The 18,541-nt window shown below is 40.8% G+C and overlaps 2 protein-coding genes and 1 non-coding gene across 7 annotated transcripts in view; 2 read left to right on the top strand and 1 right to left on the bottom strand.

Annotated features, from left to right (window-relative positions):
• Positions 1-2,719: 2,719 nt before the first annotated feature.
• Positions 2,720-14,353, top strand: LOC114656922 (phosphate carrier protein, mitochondrial-like). 2 transcript variants are annotated; one of them, XM_028808549.1, is made up of 8 exons: positions 2,720-2,880; positions 2,978-3,141; positions 5,203-5,327; positions 7,666-7,845; positions 11,183-11,364; positions 13,110-13,282; positions 13,754-13,864; positions 13,977-14,353. In XM_028808549.1, the coding sequence occupies exons 2-8, from the start codon at positions 3,000-3,002 to the stop codon at positions 14,135-14,137; spliced, it is 1,074 nt and encodes a 357-aa protein (XP_028664382.1). In that variant the 5' UTR covers positions 2,720-2,880; positions 2,978-2,999; the 3' UTR covers positions 14,138-14,353. The 2 variants fall into 2 exon arrangements, with proteins under 2 accessions (XP_028664382.1, XP_028664391.1); XM_028808558.1 differs by lacking the exon at positions 5,203-5,327 and adding an exon at positions 6,730-6,848.
• Positions 13,406-13,654, top strand: LOC114641364 (small nucleolar RNA SNORA53). Its single transcript, XR_003714315.1, has one exon. It is a non-coding gene; the product is annotated as a small nucleolar RNA SNORA53 (small nucleolar RNA).
• A 99-nt stretch (positions 14,354-14,452) lies between the features above and the next one.
• Positions 14,453-18,541, bottom strand: part of LOC114656916 (dynein axonemal heavy chain 3-like) — a 139,874-nt gene continuing 135,785 nt past the window's right edge. For 3 of the 4 annotated variants that reach the window (XM_051920071.1, XM_051920066.1, XM_028808535.2), the window contains 6 exons: positions 16,157-16,339; positions 15,984-16,076; positions 15,697-15,876; positions 15,490-15,603; positions 15,342-15,402; positions 14,453-15,112 (listed from right to left, as the gene is read on the bottom strand). In XM_051920071.1, the coding sequence (XP_051776031.1) occupies positions 14,967-15,112; positions 15,342-15,402; positions 15,490-15,603; positions 15,697-15,876; positions 15,984-16,076; positions 16,157-16,339 (777 nt within the window). In that variant the 3' untranslated portion in view covers positions 14,453-14,966. The remainder of the gene's footprint in view (positions 15,113-15,341; positions 15,403-15,489; positions 15,604-15,696; positions 15,877-15,983; positions 16,077-16,156; positions 16,340-18,541) is intronic. The other variant, XM_051920068.1, reaches the window with a different exon arrangement.

The raw sequence follows: 18,541 nt of genomic DNA on the forward strand, positions 1-18,541 counted from the left end.
TGCATCCGTTATTATATTTACTGTTAATTTAATAAGACTGATACACTTGTCTTTTAGAGATATTTCTCTGCTAATCAGCAATATTTCTTTTGTTACAATTTATTTAGAAAAATATATACCAGCCTACCCACTACTGTATTTTTTCCTCTTCACTAGAGCCTATGCCTGCAGCAACACTTAACAACTGTCCCATTTTACACCAGTCCACGAGACTCCGTTCTCATTCTTAACACATAAAAACGTTTATAGTCTCACCCAAAAGTAACGCTTTTTGAGTCGAAATTAAAACACGGAAATACGCAACCAAGGATATGCATTCGCTAAAAAGAAATAAAAACCACCTTTCGAAACATTTGCTTCAACTGTGCAGCATAACTTGAGGTTGTGGTTAGCTGTTACTTAAAAACAGTTTTCGCGTGTAACGACGCTTCGAATGTTTGAATGCGCAAGTGTCGTCGCTCTTCGAAATTAAAAGACCCCACTGTCGCGCAGAATAGTTTATCATTATGAAGATTTGTTTTCTGCTACCCTGTGTTAAGGGCACAATAATCGCTACTACTTGGATCAGCAGTGACGTCATTAAATCTGCGCCTGCTCAAGATGGCCAAGCAATAATCCAGTCCAAAACAAATTACTACACATGTCGAAATGCACGGCGCCAATGGCTTAGACACACGACATATACCTGGTGACGTGTTTGGTTCCTGGGATTTGACCAAAAAAAAAAAACATAATTCTGAGTGGCGTATTACCGAAGATGCCATACAGCTATTATGAAGTATCCTTAGCCCGTGGCTACTGTCTTGGCATTTTCAAATGGAGTCTTCTCGGATTTTTCATTTGGAAACGTTTCACACTCCGAACACTTAACAATGGCAGTTGAAAAACTATTCCGATATACACGAACGCCTTTTAGTCGTTTTGCCCTGGTGGCTGCCAAACGGCACTTCTATGCTTTTCATATTTGCCAGCTCCTACACCATACTTTTCTGTCAAAGTAGTGCTAAAACGCGATCGCGAACATAAAAAAGAGGAGCGGCTATCACGGTCTCGCGAGAATTCGGTTGCATGCATTGTACACAGGCGCAGTAGATAAGGTCACCTACACTACATTACTACACTTGAGAAAGGTAATCTGAAGAAAGTTTTCGATTGAAGATGCATAACAATGACGCATTCCACCGTTATAATTTGTTAATTTCTTCGAAATTTATTACCGCGGGTGTAAAGCAATACTTTTACTCTCACCCGGTTACATTTTGAAACTGCTTAGTTCTCGTGTAAAACTATATTCCAATTCCGGCTCGGTTAAAAGGCAGAAAAAAATATTTTCGTCGTGAAAACTGTTTATTTGACAAATCTCTAATAGTAGGGAGTGAGCAATCCGTAAGAAGCAAAGTAAAAAGAAGCGGGTGTTAAAATCAAAGTCACTATGCGCAGTTTGCGCAAGGGCATACTTTCTGCGTCATACAAAAAAGAACAACCAACAAACCCATCGATGTTTTTATATTTTTTGTGGAATTAATAGCAAAAATTATCATAGACCTTTTTGTATTTCCGTGTGGGATAGCCAGCAGTAGCTGTGCTAGGTTTTAAAATAGCATGTTGCTGATCGTTTCGTCTTTCTTAAAACTAAAAGGCGCCGTGCCCGTGTACTGAGCTCCAAATGGGGCTTGAGCCTCTGCAGCCCCCCCCCCCCCCCCTTTTGTGTGCGTACCTGAGCACCACCGAGTACTTTCAGCCAAGGAATTATTCAGCGGGCGGCACGGTGGCACAGTGGGTAGCGCTGCTGCCTCGCAGTTGGGTGACCTGGGGACCTGGGTTCGCTTCCTGGGTCCTCCCTGCGTGGAGTTTGCATGTTCTCCCCGTGTCTGCGTGGGTTTCCTCCGGGCGCACCGGTTTCCTCCCACAGTCCAAAGACATACAGGTTAGGTGGATTGGCGATTCTAAATTGGCCCTAGTGTGTGCTTGGTGTGTGGGTGCGTTTGTGTGTGTCCTGTGGTGGGTTGGCACCATGCCCGGGATTGGTTCCTGCCTTGTGCCCTGTGTTGGCTGGGTTTGGCTCCAGCAGACCCCCGTTTCCCTGTGTTCGGATTCAGCGGGTTGGAAAATGGATGGATGAATTATTCAGCAGGAGTGTGTCAAGAAAAGCGACAGGGGTTCCTTTATGCCTACAGTAATACACCTTTATAATGCTTCACTCTATCTGGAACTGCCAAGTCAGACGTTTTCTTTCTTTTAAGTAATTCTGGTGTATATTTTGGAGGGGTTTGTTGTTTGTCACAACATAATAATAATCACTATTATTTAAACTTATTGAGTTTCTGTAAAACAGCCAAATAAAGATATATGTATTTGTGATGATAAACGTTTAGTAAGTGTCGCCCTTTTGAAGCCTCAACCTTGCACGAACATCGTTTTTAGAAATGTGTGATTTTGTTAAGAGTTGGTAATTTTAAAAATATATACATAATTTGTGACCTTCATGAGTTACCCTAAAACAATCTACCAGTATTACCATTATGTTAATCAGATATTTGGTATTCAATAGTCCTAGTGCCAGTAAAGATAAAACTTATAACAGTTTGAGTTTTTCGAATAAACTGAACGGTGTATTCAAACAGCAATTGCAATATACAGTACATACAAAGTATATGCATCTGTACACCTTCTAGTTCTAGCCTTAACGTAGCAACCCTTGCCGCCCACATTCGCATGTCACTCAAACCGATTAGCCAGTAGTTTTCCGTAACGTCCATATTTCGCCACGCCCCCATTGTTGGTGACGTCAGTGAAGGACAAACTGCTTCAGCTCGAGGACGCGCGGCCTCTGAGACGCCGTTAGAGAAGAGGAGGCGCCATCTTCTAGTGTCTGTTCGAGTGAGTGTGTGCTGCTTATTATAATATATGGTTTGTGGGTATCGTACAGGTTGATTCTTTGCGGGTTAACTTTTTTTCTTTCTTTACATTCGGATAGCGCGCCTCCACCGCCTCGAAACATGTATCCCAGCACCCTGACCCAGCTGGCCCGGGCAAACCCGTTCAGCGCGCCACTTTTTACGCTCCAGAAAGACGAAAGCATTCTTACGCAGAGACGGAGTGGACGCCGTCTTGCCGCTGCTTCAACTGTTACAACCGAAGGTAAGTGGCAGAGGAAATGGGTTCGGTAGTCCAAATGACCTTAAGTGTGTTTTATTAGCACAGTTCCGCGCATGAACCACAGCGGCCCTCTCGTTGCCGGATGAAGTGAGCCTTCCGAGGTGAAGGACTTGCCACAGTATTCGGAGTCGAGCGTGTTTAGAAGTGTTGAGCGCCCTGGCCCCCAGCCCGAAATCACCCTCCGCTTTTTGACAGGGCCCGAGCCTTGACGGTTGTAATTAAGAATGTTCTGCGGATTGAGTGGGCCGCGCAATCAGATCACTGGATTTGAGCGGAAATCTTGTCTAGACGCGGATTACTTTGCCTCAAAGGGACCGAAACTAAAATGAAATTACATTTTGCACCCTGTTAGCCCACATGCCCAAAACGGGGGAAGGGGTGGGTTAAAATCTAGTAGAGGGGAGCTGAAGGACACTCGGGAGTCCTTGACTTGAGGCCTTGGCAGGCCGGGTTATAGTTCACGTTTTGTAGGCGAACTGGTTGTGTTACTAGTACTCAAAAGTCGTCATGGTTAAAGAGATCTTGTAACGAATTTGTAATTACAGTAGATCGTTTTCGATTGCTGTATTCCGATCTAATGCGCATTACAAATGAGTTTTTCTTCCTCTCTTTCCATGGGTTTGACATCTTTAAAGTCTAATTTGGACGGTGTTTGTAATCAAAATGTGTCGATGTCTTCTGTTCTGGGCTTTGCAATTTACATTCCTAGACTATAAAATAAAAGAAGGTTGCTGATTATGTTACACTAATTTTATTAACTTTTTATTATACTGATACGTTGAGAAAGGCAGAGTGGATGTGGCTCGTTCGATGCAGTCGCCACGTAATTCATTTGATTTTGAAATGAAGTCAAAATGACTCTTGGAAAGACGCAGACCAAACGAAAGCGGTTTGAGCTGACCTGGGGCAGCCAGGTTAGATGTGTACTCCTGTTGGCGTGGTGACCTTCAGTAAGCGAGTCTGGCTGGTTTTAACACTGGACTAGTAAAGCCGGGGTGTTTCTTCCAACCAACAAGATAATCCCAAGTTGACATTGTGCTGGTACTGACACGAGGGGACTGTTGTATAAGCGCATCAGGTGTTAAACCGTTCACTTTTGTTGCCTAGATAAATAGAACTTGACCCTGGGTGAAATTTGACTTTTTACAAAACAACAAGCCCTTCTCAAATATCAACCAGAATGATATACAGTATATAAACCCTGCTGACTATACAGTTTCAGTCACACTGTGGTATTCAGACATAATGGCATAAAGGAACCCCAGTAGTGTTTCTTAACATACTTTTGATGGAAAAATTCATTGGTTGAAAATACTCAGTGTTAGAGGATTTTTCAGCACTGTTCATAATGGTTATCAGTTTTATTAATTGCTCCACTGCTACTTCCAGAGTGTGTCATGTAACCGAGCCTAGCCATTTAATTAGCTTGTTGGTTCAGAGGTCCTATCTTAAAGTGATGTCACTGACGGCACACAAGCATACCAAATTGCAGATGTGTTGTAAGATATGTAAAGGACGTGACTGCCCCAATTATGAAGGAACATAGTCTTCTAAGTAAAAAGTCTTTTCTGCCCTTTTTATATAGTTACTGTCTTATGAGACTTCCAGTCCGCCATTGATGTAGATCTCCCAAGTTCTTGCAGGAGTGCACCACCTCAACAGCCATTGATTAATGACTGGGATTAGAGGCTGTTTATTACAGCAAAAATGAAAAGTTCCTTGGTTTTGTTGCTGTTTAGATGTAGACAATATGCACCAAGAAGCAACTTCCTTCGCATGACTCTGATACTGTTTCATCTCCCTTATCTATACACCCTGTAAGTTGGAATAATTTAACATGCACAGTCTTTCACATAGCAAGTTCAGCCATGGAAACGTTTGGTAAGTTTAAGGTACAAATTGTCATATTTTGAGTTATGAAAGTTGTGTAGATCATTTTCATAGAGTTCCTTGAATCTTCTAACGTGGTTTAAGTGTGTATTCAGTGTGAGGTCTTCTGTTCCAGACCCTATAGAGTCAGTGACCTCTCCTCTCTTTCCTCAGAGGGTGACAGCTGTGAATATGGCTCTGCTAAATATTTTGCTCTGTGTGGACTGGGTGGGATTCTTAGCTGTGGTACAACTCACACTGCTGTGGTCCCACTAGACCTGGTCAAATGCAGAATTCAGGTTTGTTCAATGCTAGTTTGTGGCCTGTGAATAGCACTTTTGACCTGTGTTATGTTAAGAAGATGCTTAACCAGACAGAGAACATGTAGACCTGTCTTAGATTTGGTTTGAACTTGTGGCAGCACATTCTGATATTCAATATGTAAAGCCACCTTCTAGGGACTGACCTTTTTTAACTAAGGATCTTGTTACTCAATAATGCCCATTTTCCTTGTTGCTGCTTGAGGAGTTCAAGCCCATTCTTTGGCAAAAATGTCTGTTTTGTTTCTCATTAAAAAAAAATATTATCCTAACTGCATGTAGGCTACATTAACCTTTTGTTGAAGAGTGTGTGTATTTATGCTTGTCTGCTTAAAACCTTGTGAACCTTTGATTTCCATATGGAGTGTGTTTGGAGTACAAAAAAAAGTCTGCATTTTCATTTTTATGGTTGCTTTATGGTAATGCTGCTCTCTTACAGTGCAACATTAATTTTACTATCTGTTCTTTTGTCTATATACCTCTGCCTCTTTGACTTATTTCTACTCCAGTATTTAAAAGTTCTAAAACACTGGTGTAAGATTAAATGAGGTTAATCTGCAGTAGGACAGGATGCAATTCATTGAAATTTTAGATATGTATTAGTTTATAAAATTATAGTTTCTATAAAATGGTCCATTAGGGTTTTATCCTAATGAAATGCAATGGGTTATCATAACACTTTTCTTTGAGCAGTTAAAATGGATTTTTTTTTTTTTACTTATTTAGCGGATTTCTTTATCCAAGACAACCTACTTTGAGATACAATTCATTGCATTTTTTTTTCTTATTTGGAGCATAAACTGGTAAAGTGACTTGCTCAAGTTCACATGGTGCAAGTAGTGGGTTTTGAAGTCCAGATCCTTAAACTCTGTGCCACCCTGCCTCATGTATGTTTTGCCATAAATGTATGAATAAGAAGTTTGAAAAGGTGGTTTTTTTAGTCATTCTGTTCCCAAACTTAGTTGTGCAGTTAGCAAAAAAGTCCCTAGCTTTAGTTCTCTTATGCTAAGACCTGTTTTGCTTGATTTCATTTTACGTTTTGCTGAATGAGTTTGTCAGTCAGCAAGTTTGCTTCAGAAGTTCTTTGATTGGTTTATACTAAATCGGACTCGGCTTCTGATGCGTTGGTAAAACCAGTCACCTGACTTATAAAGGCAAATACAAAGGCAATGAATTTCTGGTGAAGGTTGGAAGGTTCCCGTATTGTTTGCTTGTGCCAATCTCTGGTGGTTGGCATGCCTTTCTTCATAGGTTTGCTGTTTTGTGTACTGGTAACATTGTTTAGTAAAGACTCATTTCCAGTCAGTGTGATTAATGAGACCTCGGTGCATGCATCTTTGTGTGTTGTGTTTATATTAATCGCATGGTGTTTTATATTTAGATAGCTGCGAGTATGGCTCTGCAAAGTACTACGCTCTTTGTGGGTTTGGTGGAATTCTAAGCTGTGGAATTACTCACACTGCAGTGGTACCTTTGGATTTGGTGAAATGTCGCATCCAGGTGTGTATCTGCAATTAACAAATTTTTCTACTAGGGTTTTAGCTCCTGTTTGGTATCTCCTTATTTTAAATACATTCAATTCTGTGACACTTTTCAGTTTCTTTATTTTAAAATGCCAAAATTATGTAATCAAATCCAAAAGGCAATTTAAATTAAATGAAGGCAGCAAAATCTGTTCAGTCAGCAGCAGTAATTGGCTACCAGTTAAGGAAAGGCCTGGAATATGAAACCCACTGTAACACAAGACTAAATAAACTAAAGCTGGAGCATGAAAGTATTTACTGTTGTGAAATTTATTTTCTTTTAGAAGCTTAATTTTTCTATCAAACTGAAGCTTTGCTGTCAGACCCAGTTTTTAAAATTCCTTACAGTTTAGAGATATTAATAGTTCAACCCATCAATTCTTTTGAAATGTTGCCAATGGTGATATGCCCTAATTGTCTAGCTGGACGACAAATGAGAACATTTAACACAAATAAACTGCTTAATTGTAGTTTTTTAACTTTTGCTTGTCCCTGAAGCATGCAATTGTCCAAAATGTGTCAAACTGGCTAAGGTCAGAAATGTGATTTGTGTTGCCAACTTTATTTTTTGTTTTTTTGTCTTTACTAATTAAATTTCTTTGTATAAGTGACTGTCTTATGTAGGTATTACCTCAGGTTTAGCCTGAAGAAAGTTTTTTCCAATTCTTTTATTTGAAAAGAAATTGATAAAAGTTTTGCATTCGTTTTATTTTGATTACAACATCGGTTTCTGTTTTGATTATTCTTGTTTGACTGTATGCAGTTGCTGATGCTAACATGTCAACTTCCTCTAGGTGAATCCAGACAAGTATAAGAGTATCTTCAATGGCTTCTCTGTAACAGTCAGGGAGGATGGTGTCCGAGGCCTAGCCAAAGGATGGGCTCCAACATTCATTGGTTATTCCATGCAAGGATTGTGCAAGTTTGGGTTTTATGAAGTGTTTAAAGTCATGTATGGCAACTTACTGGGTGAGGTAGGTATGCTCTGACTTGTTCAAAATCACAATTTTTACTAAGACGTTTGAATGTGTGTCACTCAGAAAAAAGACTAAGAGGTCTGCAAATTGCTTTTGATGTAATTATGCAGTACAAGTTTTCTGTGGACTTAATGAGTAGAGTTCAGTTTTAGAGGAATGATAGTAAATTTACAAGGCGTCCAAAATGCACACATGGAGACTGTGTGTGATAGAAGTGAACTTTATGTAGAGATACACTTGTTTTGCAGAATAGACCATGATTGATCCAAACTTGAGGTCTCCTGTATAAAATTTTGCATTTTTTTCAATTTGGAAATATTCATATGCCTAAAAAATTTATTTATAAACCCTGGCTTATGTGTATTTCTATGCCATTTCACATTAAATCGCAATCATCTTGCGAATGTGTGTGTATATAAACTCTCCTAGAACCCTGCCCGATTGCCTCCCTGAAACTACCATACATGTACTGTGCTAATCAACCTTGTACATATGGAATTGCAAAAGTTTGAGCTTGTAGAGCAGCCCTCCTGATGTATCTATTCCTATGCTGCACTTAGCATCTAACCAGGTAAGAGTTTGCATGGCACCTCTCCTCTGTGTTCTGGGGATCAGGGAAAGGCACCAGCATTTGATCAAGTAGCCAGTATCATGTGGCATGTGATGGACGTGATTATTGTTATATTGAATAGTATACGCCATATGAAAAACTGGGGGTTCTGCCAGTTACCTTGCCAACAAGCCAGCCACAACATACAATTCTATCATTTATGAAAAAGCTACTTTGCCTCAAAATAAATGAGCCGTGGGTGAACCTAGTCTTTGGGCCCTGACGTTTCAGTTTCATATTAGCCTTGCAGATCCATTGTGTGTTAATGGAATGCATCTGCTTACAGTAAATAAAACCAGCTTCATTATTGTTCCTTTTGCAATTTGAGTGCAGTTAGTTGTGCCAGTTAAGAAAATTGCAATTGCAAATTTCCTTTTTAGGTTAGCAAAATGTTTTATATACAGTATGTACACTCCAGCATTATGAATACTGAATGTAGAATCTCATTGGTCAGTTAGTCGCTTCCAGTACAGCAAGCATAATGGAGCTAAGGCTTGGAAGAGATATTTCTGACCTGTTGGCCAGCTCCCTAAGAAGTGACAATGGGTAGCTGATAATTTTAAGTGATGGAAAGACCTAAAAGTCCTTCAGTGTTAATAAGAATTGGTCCCAACTAAAATTGTTTGTACATCATATTAATCAGTTTTAAGGTTTAATATGTTTGTCATGTCAACACACATTATAATAATGGGTCAGTGGTAGGAATTGTTATATCCATGAGTTGTCATTTATGTGGTTTGGCTGCTTTTTCTGTGCTTGGATAAGTTTTTCCAAAAATGTTGCTTATGCATCGGTTAGAGTTTCTGCTTAATATAGGCAAGTTCTCCTGTCAAGTGTTTTTCTCTCTCTCTCTCTCTCTCTCTCTCTCTCTCTCTCTCTCACACTCTATCTGCACGCATACATCAAGAAATCGAAACAGGGAATAAGTATTGAACACGCTTACTGAAATTTACTTAATACTCAGTAGAAAAGAATTTGTTGGTAATGACAGCTTCAAGACGCCTCCTGTATGGAGAAACTATTGTTCAGGTATGCTTTTTGGCCCATTCTTCCACACAAACTGTCTTCAGATCTTGAAGGTTCTGGTGCCTTCTTCTATGAGCTCTTATCTTCAGTTCTTTCCGTAGATTTTCAGTTGGATTCAAGTCAGGTGATTGATTGGGCCATTCTAGAAGCTTTATTTTCTTTCTCTGAAACCAATTGAGAGTTTCCTTGGCTGTGTGTTTGGGATCATTGTCTTGCTAAAATGTCCACCCTCATTTCATCTTCAGCATCCTGGTAGATGGCAGCAGATTCTTATCAAGAATCTCCTGGTACATTTCTCTCCATCTTTCCTTCAGTTATATGAAGTCTGCCGTTATGTGCGGTGCCATTTCTCCTCCAAACATGGTGTGTGCAATAACATCCAAAAAGTTCAATTTTGGTTTCATCTGACCATACTATATTCTTCCAGTATTTCATTGGCTTGTCCAAATGTTGTGTGGCAAACTTTAAAACAAGCTTCAACATGCTTTTTCATCAGCAGTTGAGTCTTGTGTGGTAAGCGTGCTTATAGGCCTTGGGGGTTGATTGCATTACTTACTATTTTCTTTGAAATATCTGTGCCTGCTAATTCCAGGTCTTCCTGAACCTCTCCGCAAGTGGCCCTTGGCTCTTGGACAACTCTTCTGATTGTTCTTTTGACTCCTCTGACAGAAATCTTGTGAGGAGCACCTTGTTGTGGCCGGTTTATGGTGTAATGATGTTCATTCCACTTCCAGATTATGGCCCCAATGGTGCTCACCAGAACATTCAGAAGTTTAGAAATACATCTTTAACCAATGCCATCAGTATGTTTTGCAACCATAAGGTTGTGAAGGTCTTGAAGAGCTCTTTGCTTTTACCCATCATGAGATGGGTACACCTTGTGTGACACCTTAGTAATGGGAAACCTTCTTTTTATAGGCCATCAATTAGGACTAAATCAGCTGATATTAATTTGCACTGATATGGGGGAAATGTCTAACTACTGACATTTCTATTGGTTTGATTTCCATGCCTTTTTGCACCTTCTTTTCTTCATGTGTTCAATACTTTTTCTTTGTGTCATTCCACTTTATCATACAACTTAATTTATGGATTTATTTGTTTTGATTACTTTGTATGTGTGGATTACTTGGGTTGTTACCAGCATCTGGTGTAAATTTCGTATCAATATCCCCATTAGAAATTTATTTACTGAGAAAAACATTGAGAACTTCAATACTTTTTTAACCCGCTATATATCTCCCTCTCATACATACATACATGCAGTGGGTATAGAAAAGAATCACCCCTTTGAAATATTCTTTTTTTTTTTTTTTTTTTTTGCTTTACAAACTTAAAACACACAAACCAATATTTTTCCAGCTTTACTTACTCGATGCAATCTATAACATCCAAGTGAAAGATATCACAGCTACAGTTCAGAAGAATTTTGAAAAGGCTTGTCCAAGAAAAAGTATTGGTTCGTATGATTTCATTTAAGGCTGTAAAGTAAAAAATAAAAAATGTGGTGATTCTTTTCTATACCCTGTGTGTGTGTGTGTATATGTATGTATGTATGTATGTGCATATATATATATAATATATAAAAATCTCAGGCCTGCATCATTCTAGACTAATGATGTTTTATCCAAGTGGATTAGATTTTCTCCATCTTCACATTTGTCTTCTGACTTGTGCAATTTGTTTTCTGGTGTGAAGGAAAATGCATATTTGTGGAGGACATCCTTGTACTTGGCTGCCTCAGCTAGCGCTGAATTTTTTGCTGATATTGCCCTCGCTCCCATGGAAGCTGCTAAAGTACGTATCCAGACCCAGGCTGGCTATGCCAACACACTGCGGGATGCTCTTCCTAAAATGTATGCTGAGGAAGGTCTGTGGGCGTAAGTATCCAAATTGTCTGGGTGGGGGGAGGTCCGACTGTAGCTGCTTTGAAATTCTGTGACTTTTAGCTTATTGCTGCAACTAACTACCCAATTACGCTTTCTATACCTGGAGAATTCTTAATTTTTGATTCATGAAAGCAGCGTAGCTTTGTTAGCCTTTTGTACTGCAGTGTCAGGCTATGGAAAGGGAGCCTTTTGAAGAGGTCAAAAGCTTAATATACAGTCTTGACCAAAGGTTTTGAGAATGACACAAATATTGGTTTTCACAAAGTTTGCTGCTTCAGTGTTTTAAAATATTTTTGTCAGATGTTTCTATGGTATACTGAAGTGTAATTACAAGCATTTCATAAGTTTCAAAGGCTTTTATTGAAAATTACATTAAGTTTATGCCAGGAGTCAATATTTGCAGTGTTGGCCCTTTTTCAAGACCTCTGCAATTCTCCCTGGCATGCTGTCAATCAATTTCTGTGCCAAATCATGACTGATGGCAGCCAATTGTTGCCTAATCAATGCTTGGAGTTTGTCAGAATTTGTGTGTTTTTGTTTGTTCACCCACCTCATGAGGATTGACCAAGTTCTCAATGGGATTAAGGTCTGGGGAGTATCCTGACCATGGGCCCAAATTGTGATGCTTTGTTCCCCAAGCCACTTAGTTATCACTTTTTCCTTATGGCACGGTGCTCCATCATGCTGGAAAATGCACTATTTGTCACCAATCTGTTCTTGGATGTTTTGGTATTCTTTATTCATGTCTGTGTTCTTAGGCAAAATTGTGAGCGACCCCACTCCCTTGGCTGAGAAGCAACCCCACACATGAATGGTCTCAGAATGCTTTACTATTGTATTGGCAAAGGACTGATGGTAGCACTCACCTTTTCTTCTCCGGGCAATCTTTTTTCCGGATGTCCCAGACAATTGGAAAGGGGATTCATCAGATAAAATGACTTTCCTCAGTAGTCTAATCCCTGTACCTTTTGCAGAATATCAGTCTGTCCCTGATGGTTTTCTTGGAGAGAAGTGGCTTTTTTGCTGCCCTTCTTGACACCAGACCATCCTCCAAACATCTTCGCCTCACTGTGCGTGCAGATGTACTCCCACCTGCCTGCTGCCTTTCCTGAGCAAGCTCTGCACTTGGTGGTGCCCTGATCCCACAGTTGAATCAACTTTAGGTGACGGTCCTGGTGCTTGCTGGACTTTCTTGGGTGCCCTGAAGCCGCCTTCGCAACAGCAGTGGAAATGTTTTTTTTGGGATTAAGTTCATTTTCATCGCAAAGGGGGACTTTGCAAGTAATTGCAATTCATTTGATCACTCTTCATAGCATTCTGGAGTATATGCAAATCAGCATCATAAAAACAGAGGCAGCAAACTTTGTGAAAATTTCATATTTGTCATTCTCAAAACTTTTTACCACGACTGTAGAGGAGACTTAGTAACATGCCTCTCTTATCCCACTTTGTAAGCCTGAAAACCATGTGGTGGTCCATTCTTGCTTTGTTTTTTTCTGAAGCACATCTGTGGTTTTTAGTACTACAGCGTAAGGTTTTAATTGGTTTGTGCTTCTACAATCTATTTTTTTTTATTCTGTTTGCCACATTTCCCCCTAAATTATTAGTATGTTTATATGCTGGGGAATCTCTTTAATGCCACTTTATAACAAAGTGCTATTTTTCTTTTCACTGTGGAAATGCAGTTTAAACTTTTAACAACAATAAGTACTTGTCTGTCTCCTCCAATCATATAGATTCTACAAAGGTGTGGTCCCTCTGTGGATGAGGCAGATACCTTACACTATGATGAAGTTTGCTTGCTTTGAGCGCACAGTTGAAGCCTTGTATAAATTTGTGGTTCCTAAGCCCCGTAGTGAATGTTCCAAGCCTGAGCAGTTGGTTGTCACTTTCGTAGCAGGATATATTGGTAAGTATGACCTGATGCTGTTACTTGTCTTTCCAGTCACAACAGTCCTGATAGTAGACTCAGGAGACTGTTTGGTAAAATTTGTAATGGAGTCTTAAGAAAATCTGTGTTATGACAGCAAGTGGCACGTTTCCTTAGATCTGCCTCTGTGGTGCTTACCTAGACTGAGTTCTGCTCATCCTTTTGAGGTGAATAGTTCCAGGTAGGGAGGCATGCAGCAACTTGTATGGTTGTACAGTCAGAGGTACTTGAGTCATTGGCGTGCAAGAGCAACATACCTGCTTTTTAGCCTCTTGTGTTCTGTTGGAATTCTGGTTTGTCTTGAGGCAAACTGGTCATCCACCTTCAGGACCAGGCTGGAGTGCAGACAGAAACATGTTTAAACAGCTGTAGTAACTGGTGTGTGGCATGATCAGACTATTACATTTATGTGTGTGTGTGTGTGTGTGTTTGTCTTTTGTCGTCCTGCAGCTGGAGTGTTCTGTGCTGTGGTGTCTCACCCTGCTGACTCAGTGGTGTCAGTCCTGAATAAAGAGAAGGGAAGCAGTGCTGTACAGGTCCTCAAGAGACTCGGCTTCAAAGGTTTGTGGGGCTTTTTTTTTTTTTTTTGGCCAACAAGGCTTTAATATTTAATGGGTTTTATAGGCTGTGCTTTTTTGAGTACCAAGGTGATGTTTTTTGTTTGTTCTCTCAGGTGTCTGGAAGGGTCTCGTTGCTCGTATCATAATGATTGGCACACTGACAGCGTTGCAGTGGTTTATCTATGATTCCGTCAAGGTCTACTTCAGACTGCCTCGTCCCCCACCTCCAGAGATGCCAGAGTCTTTGAAGAAGAAGTTAGGACTAACCCAGTAATAACAAGAACTTGAGTTTTCTTTATTTAAAACATCAAAAGTGAAATCTTATTGTCTCATCTGGTTGCAGATTGATTTTATCAGCCTGTTTAATTTTATGTGGAAAGGATTGACTGCTGTAAACAGATTGCACACTTTGTCACACTTTGATTCTGAAGTTGTGTTTGAACAAGGCCCCTTCAATAAACTACACCGGCATTCTTTGCCATGGAGAGCCTGTGGGCTATAATTGTGGATTATTGACTTTTATATTTCATAATAATGAGCCACACACATTACATTTCTGAATTTTTATTTTAAGCCTAAAGACCAAGAACAGAATCTTGTAAAGCTGCATAGTTAAAATATTTAATCATGGCCTGTTAAAGCAGAACAGTATCTCATCAAGTTCCTTGAGGTAAGTGCTCACTTGCAGGGTCTGACCATCTCTTCCTAATGTCTACTAAGCCTCTTTGTTTTTCCAAAACAATTAGTGGGCTGATTTAGCTTTACACAAAGTCCAAAGCTTGTGCTGTAAACCATCTGATTAGATTACCTAGTACAGAGCTGTTTGTGTACATGACGTGTGATTATCTGGCAGAAGGAAGGAGTGACACTAGGTGTTAATGCAGAGCCACCTCAACACCACAGTCGCTGCTTGATATGGTGATTCCAGTACCCTGCAACTTAATCTTAAAACAATGTTCAAGTGGTAGCCATCCATCTGCATAGCTCTTCAGAATGGCCAGTAGTAGGTAGCCGTTGCCAGGATGTGCCCTGTATTGAAATACAGTGGTCTTTATATAAAAAGTGCCAGTCCATCCCTCCATTTTTGAGTAAAACTGCCAGTTTTAATAGTCCAACTGGCAAAGGCAGGCAACCCCTCGGTTGATCCAGTGTTTCTGTGGCTTTTCTGAGGGTAAGTCAACGGTCATAATGTAGTTGGTGGAGTGACCAGTTGTGGACAGTTCTCCACGCCGAATGCTGGTGTTGTACACTAGAAGGGAAAGAGAATTTAAATTATGGAATATGTTTATAATTTTGTTCCAAGTTTAAAATAAAAAAATAAGCATCAGTGGCTAAGTGCTCTTGTATACAGTACACCAACCTGGCATGTATAAGGGGGGCATCTTCCACTTCAAAGTATCGAACACTATCCAGAAGATCTTTGTTGGACCCTTTGTATCCTGTTCCTTTAACTAAATACCTACCACAAGCCTACTCACCTGGGCAAGTGTAGGTCCCTCCATCAGTGCCTGTTGACTTCTGTTGTGGCTGCAGCAGAATCTAAGTGGAATGATTGAGGAGAACAGTTGCTCTAATAAACCCACCTTCCACCCTATATCTAGTGCTTCACACCTACTAGAAGGATACAATGGGCAGGCTCTCATATAGCTCTGTGGGCTGAACTTCCTTCAATGTCCGCTTCTTTGTGTCCCAGCTTGCCCCTTCGATAAATATTCCCTTTATGTAGACTCCACTCTCCTGCTGAAATAGCGAGTGTGGCAAACCCCAAAACTTTTCATTAGAATTCTGCCCAAACACTGTCTTGGGTAAGATGGAGCAGTGGACCATACACACCGTCATAATTGATGGAGGCTGCTCAGTATGATATTCTGTCAAGTGAAACTGGAAATTCAGTTGATCAATTGGAACTTGAGACTTCCGAGCGTGGTTCTGGAGTACCCCTGTCAGGAAACATTGGGTGAAATAGAAGCCAGAGATCCAAAAGACAGTAGGGGCTCCATCATCTGTCCAGCACTGAGAAGAAGCGGCAGTATTAGTGGACCTTTCCAAAAGCACAAAGCTGTTGCCTGGGTCTTCCAGGAGTACAGTGGATTAGTTTGAGCAGTTAAAAATAAAATTACCTTAAAGAAGTGCAGGCGCAGGAGAAGGTCACTTATGTAGCTTCCCAGGGGCTTCAATGAAGGATATGATTTAGATGACCACAAAGCAGGGACCTGCAAAGACAAACGTCAAAATAATAAGTTGGGAAAAGTAATAAATGGGAACAGCCAAGTGACTGACTATTGAATGACACCTTGCCCACGATGATGCTGTTAAAGATGTCTTCTAACTCTCCTGACATGAGAGCCTGACCCTGAAGGGCTCTACTCAGATCCCGCAGACTGCCACGAATGGTACTAGTCAGCTGGTTGAAGCGCAGGAGCTCCTGAACAAGAACCGTATTCATGGACTCTGCATAGGTGATTGGGAATCGCTTCTGGAAAGATGACAAGGATAAAAAGAGCTCATCAGTACAAAACTGATATACAGAGAACATTTGTGATACTCATACAGGTTGGTACAAAAACTTACAAAGGTATCTGGCACACTGGCGTGCACCCATCCCTAGATGCACTCTAAGTGCCAAAGCATTTAGTGCTCACTTTAAGAGCAGTTGACAAAAAATAATGTTCTTTAGACAACAAGCAGGGAGATGGAGAGCAAAAATAAGAGTTGTGGGTTACAGATGTGCTCCAATACTGTATCGAAACCGACTATGTGTCACCCATTATCGGATTATGAATTTCTAGGAAAGCAAATTGGGTGCGTATTTGTCGCATTTGCACTAAGTGGCAGTGTTGTTCCACTTCTAGGTGGTCTGCACATTGAAAAGACTAAAGGATTTCATCGAAGCCGAGGGGCCACTCGTGTGCCGCTATTTAAGCGGGCTTCATCTGGTGAAACGGCGTTGACACTTGTGGCGAGTGATAGAGGAGGACCCACTAGAAAATGGCAAGAAACTTCAGTTCGGTCGGACGTCTGAAGAAATATGACAGTAGTGTGTTGATCGAGTGACCAGGGTTAGATTAACAACCAAAATAAGCACATGCTAACGAAATGAATGGGATCACCACAGGAACGTTTCACTGCTGGATTTGGTGCAAAACTGCAAATGGTCCAACTGACCCATGTTCCACAAAAAGGTACACCCACATTAAATGAAAATGTTACATACATACATATATGTATGTGTATGTATATATATATATATATATATATATATATATATATATATATATATATATATATATATACATACACAAACATATATATTCATTGCATTCGTAGTCTTGAGTCTAGACGACCTGAATTGTGTGGGTGGTTACCTACCAGGTAACGCTTGTGGTTGGTCTGCCATTCGGCAAACATCCTCCACGGTTGCATTCGTACTCTTTGCTTTATTTGACAGTAAACTATGCAATATATATATACACACACACAACAAAATTAAAGTAACTGACTTACTGATCCAGACCTGATGGAATCGGAATAAAAGATTAAATACTCAGGCTGTCCCTAACATACATGAGTAGATGTACTGCTTACATCAGACAAGTGACCTCCAGTAGACTGGAGGAGATCCGATCGGATGTGCCTGCGCCAGCGACTTAATCAAAGACACATCACAACTGTTATTTAGCACCCAAACTGTTTTCCACGCGCCTGTACGGTGCTGGTCGATTCCTAGTCCGTGCACTGATTGCCATATGACGAACTGACCAGCCATCCAGTTGGCTTCATCGTCCATCCCAGCTACCGAGAAAGACCCTACGCCGCATAGCGACATAACATTACAGGTGTCTTGGGTCATTGTTGTCACCCGTAGAGTGCATTAACGAGTGCTGATAGATAGATAGAACTTTATTTGTTCCCGGGGGAAATTTGACTTTTTACAGAACCTCTTTAAATAAGTACGGAGTTTCTGTAAAGAGGTTGCTGCTTAAACAGCGCCCGGAATATAAGGCAAAGAACAGCCCTAGACAGTGTGGCGGAACTTCTTTACAGCATTTAAAGCTCCTGGCTGCTTATACAGCCAGCATCAGTGGACCTGAGAAAAGACCATAACAGCGCCGGATCGTCATAGACAGAACTACCAGGGAATGATCCTCAGGTCGAAGTGAACAACGGAGGTAGACCAGGACTAAGTGAGAGCTGAACCGCATCTGGGCCAGATTTGCGCTCAGTGGATCGTCGGACTGCTGCGCTGTGGACCCCTCTCGTTTCAAGGAGCGGAACAGAGGAAAGAAAAGACAATTTCTTCGACCCCAGTGAAACACGATATTAGGATTCAATCCTCGTCACACGTTCATGCAAATACGACTATTAACTCACATCAAAAAGACTCGCTGCGAGGTGGGCTACAGCAGGGGTCCCCAACCCCCGGTCCACGGCCCACTACCGGTCCGCAGCCGTCTGACAGCCAGGCCGCGAGAGAACTGCCGGCAACGGCGACTCACTGAGACTTTTCAGAACGCTTGGCGGGCGGGGCTTTGCAGCGGTGCAGAGAGAGGAGAGAGACCGAAGTGAGAGAGTATTACAACAAAGTTATTTTTATGGTCCCGACAGTTTCCCCATATGACATGAGTCTATAGAAATCGCGTTACTACGAAGTACATTCAGCAGATGCTTTCATTACAAC

This window comes from Erpetoichthys calabaricus, chromosome 1 (genome assembly GCF_900747795.2).
Source record: "Erpetoichthys calabaricus chromosome 1, fErpCal1.3, whole genome shotgun sequence".
Taxonomy (NCBI): domain Eukaryota; kingdom Metazoa; phylum Chordata; class Cladistia; order Polypteriformes; family Polypteridae; genus Erpetoichthys; species Erpetoichthys calabaricus.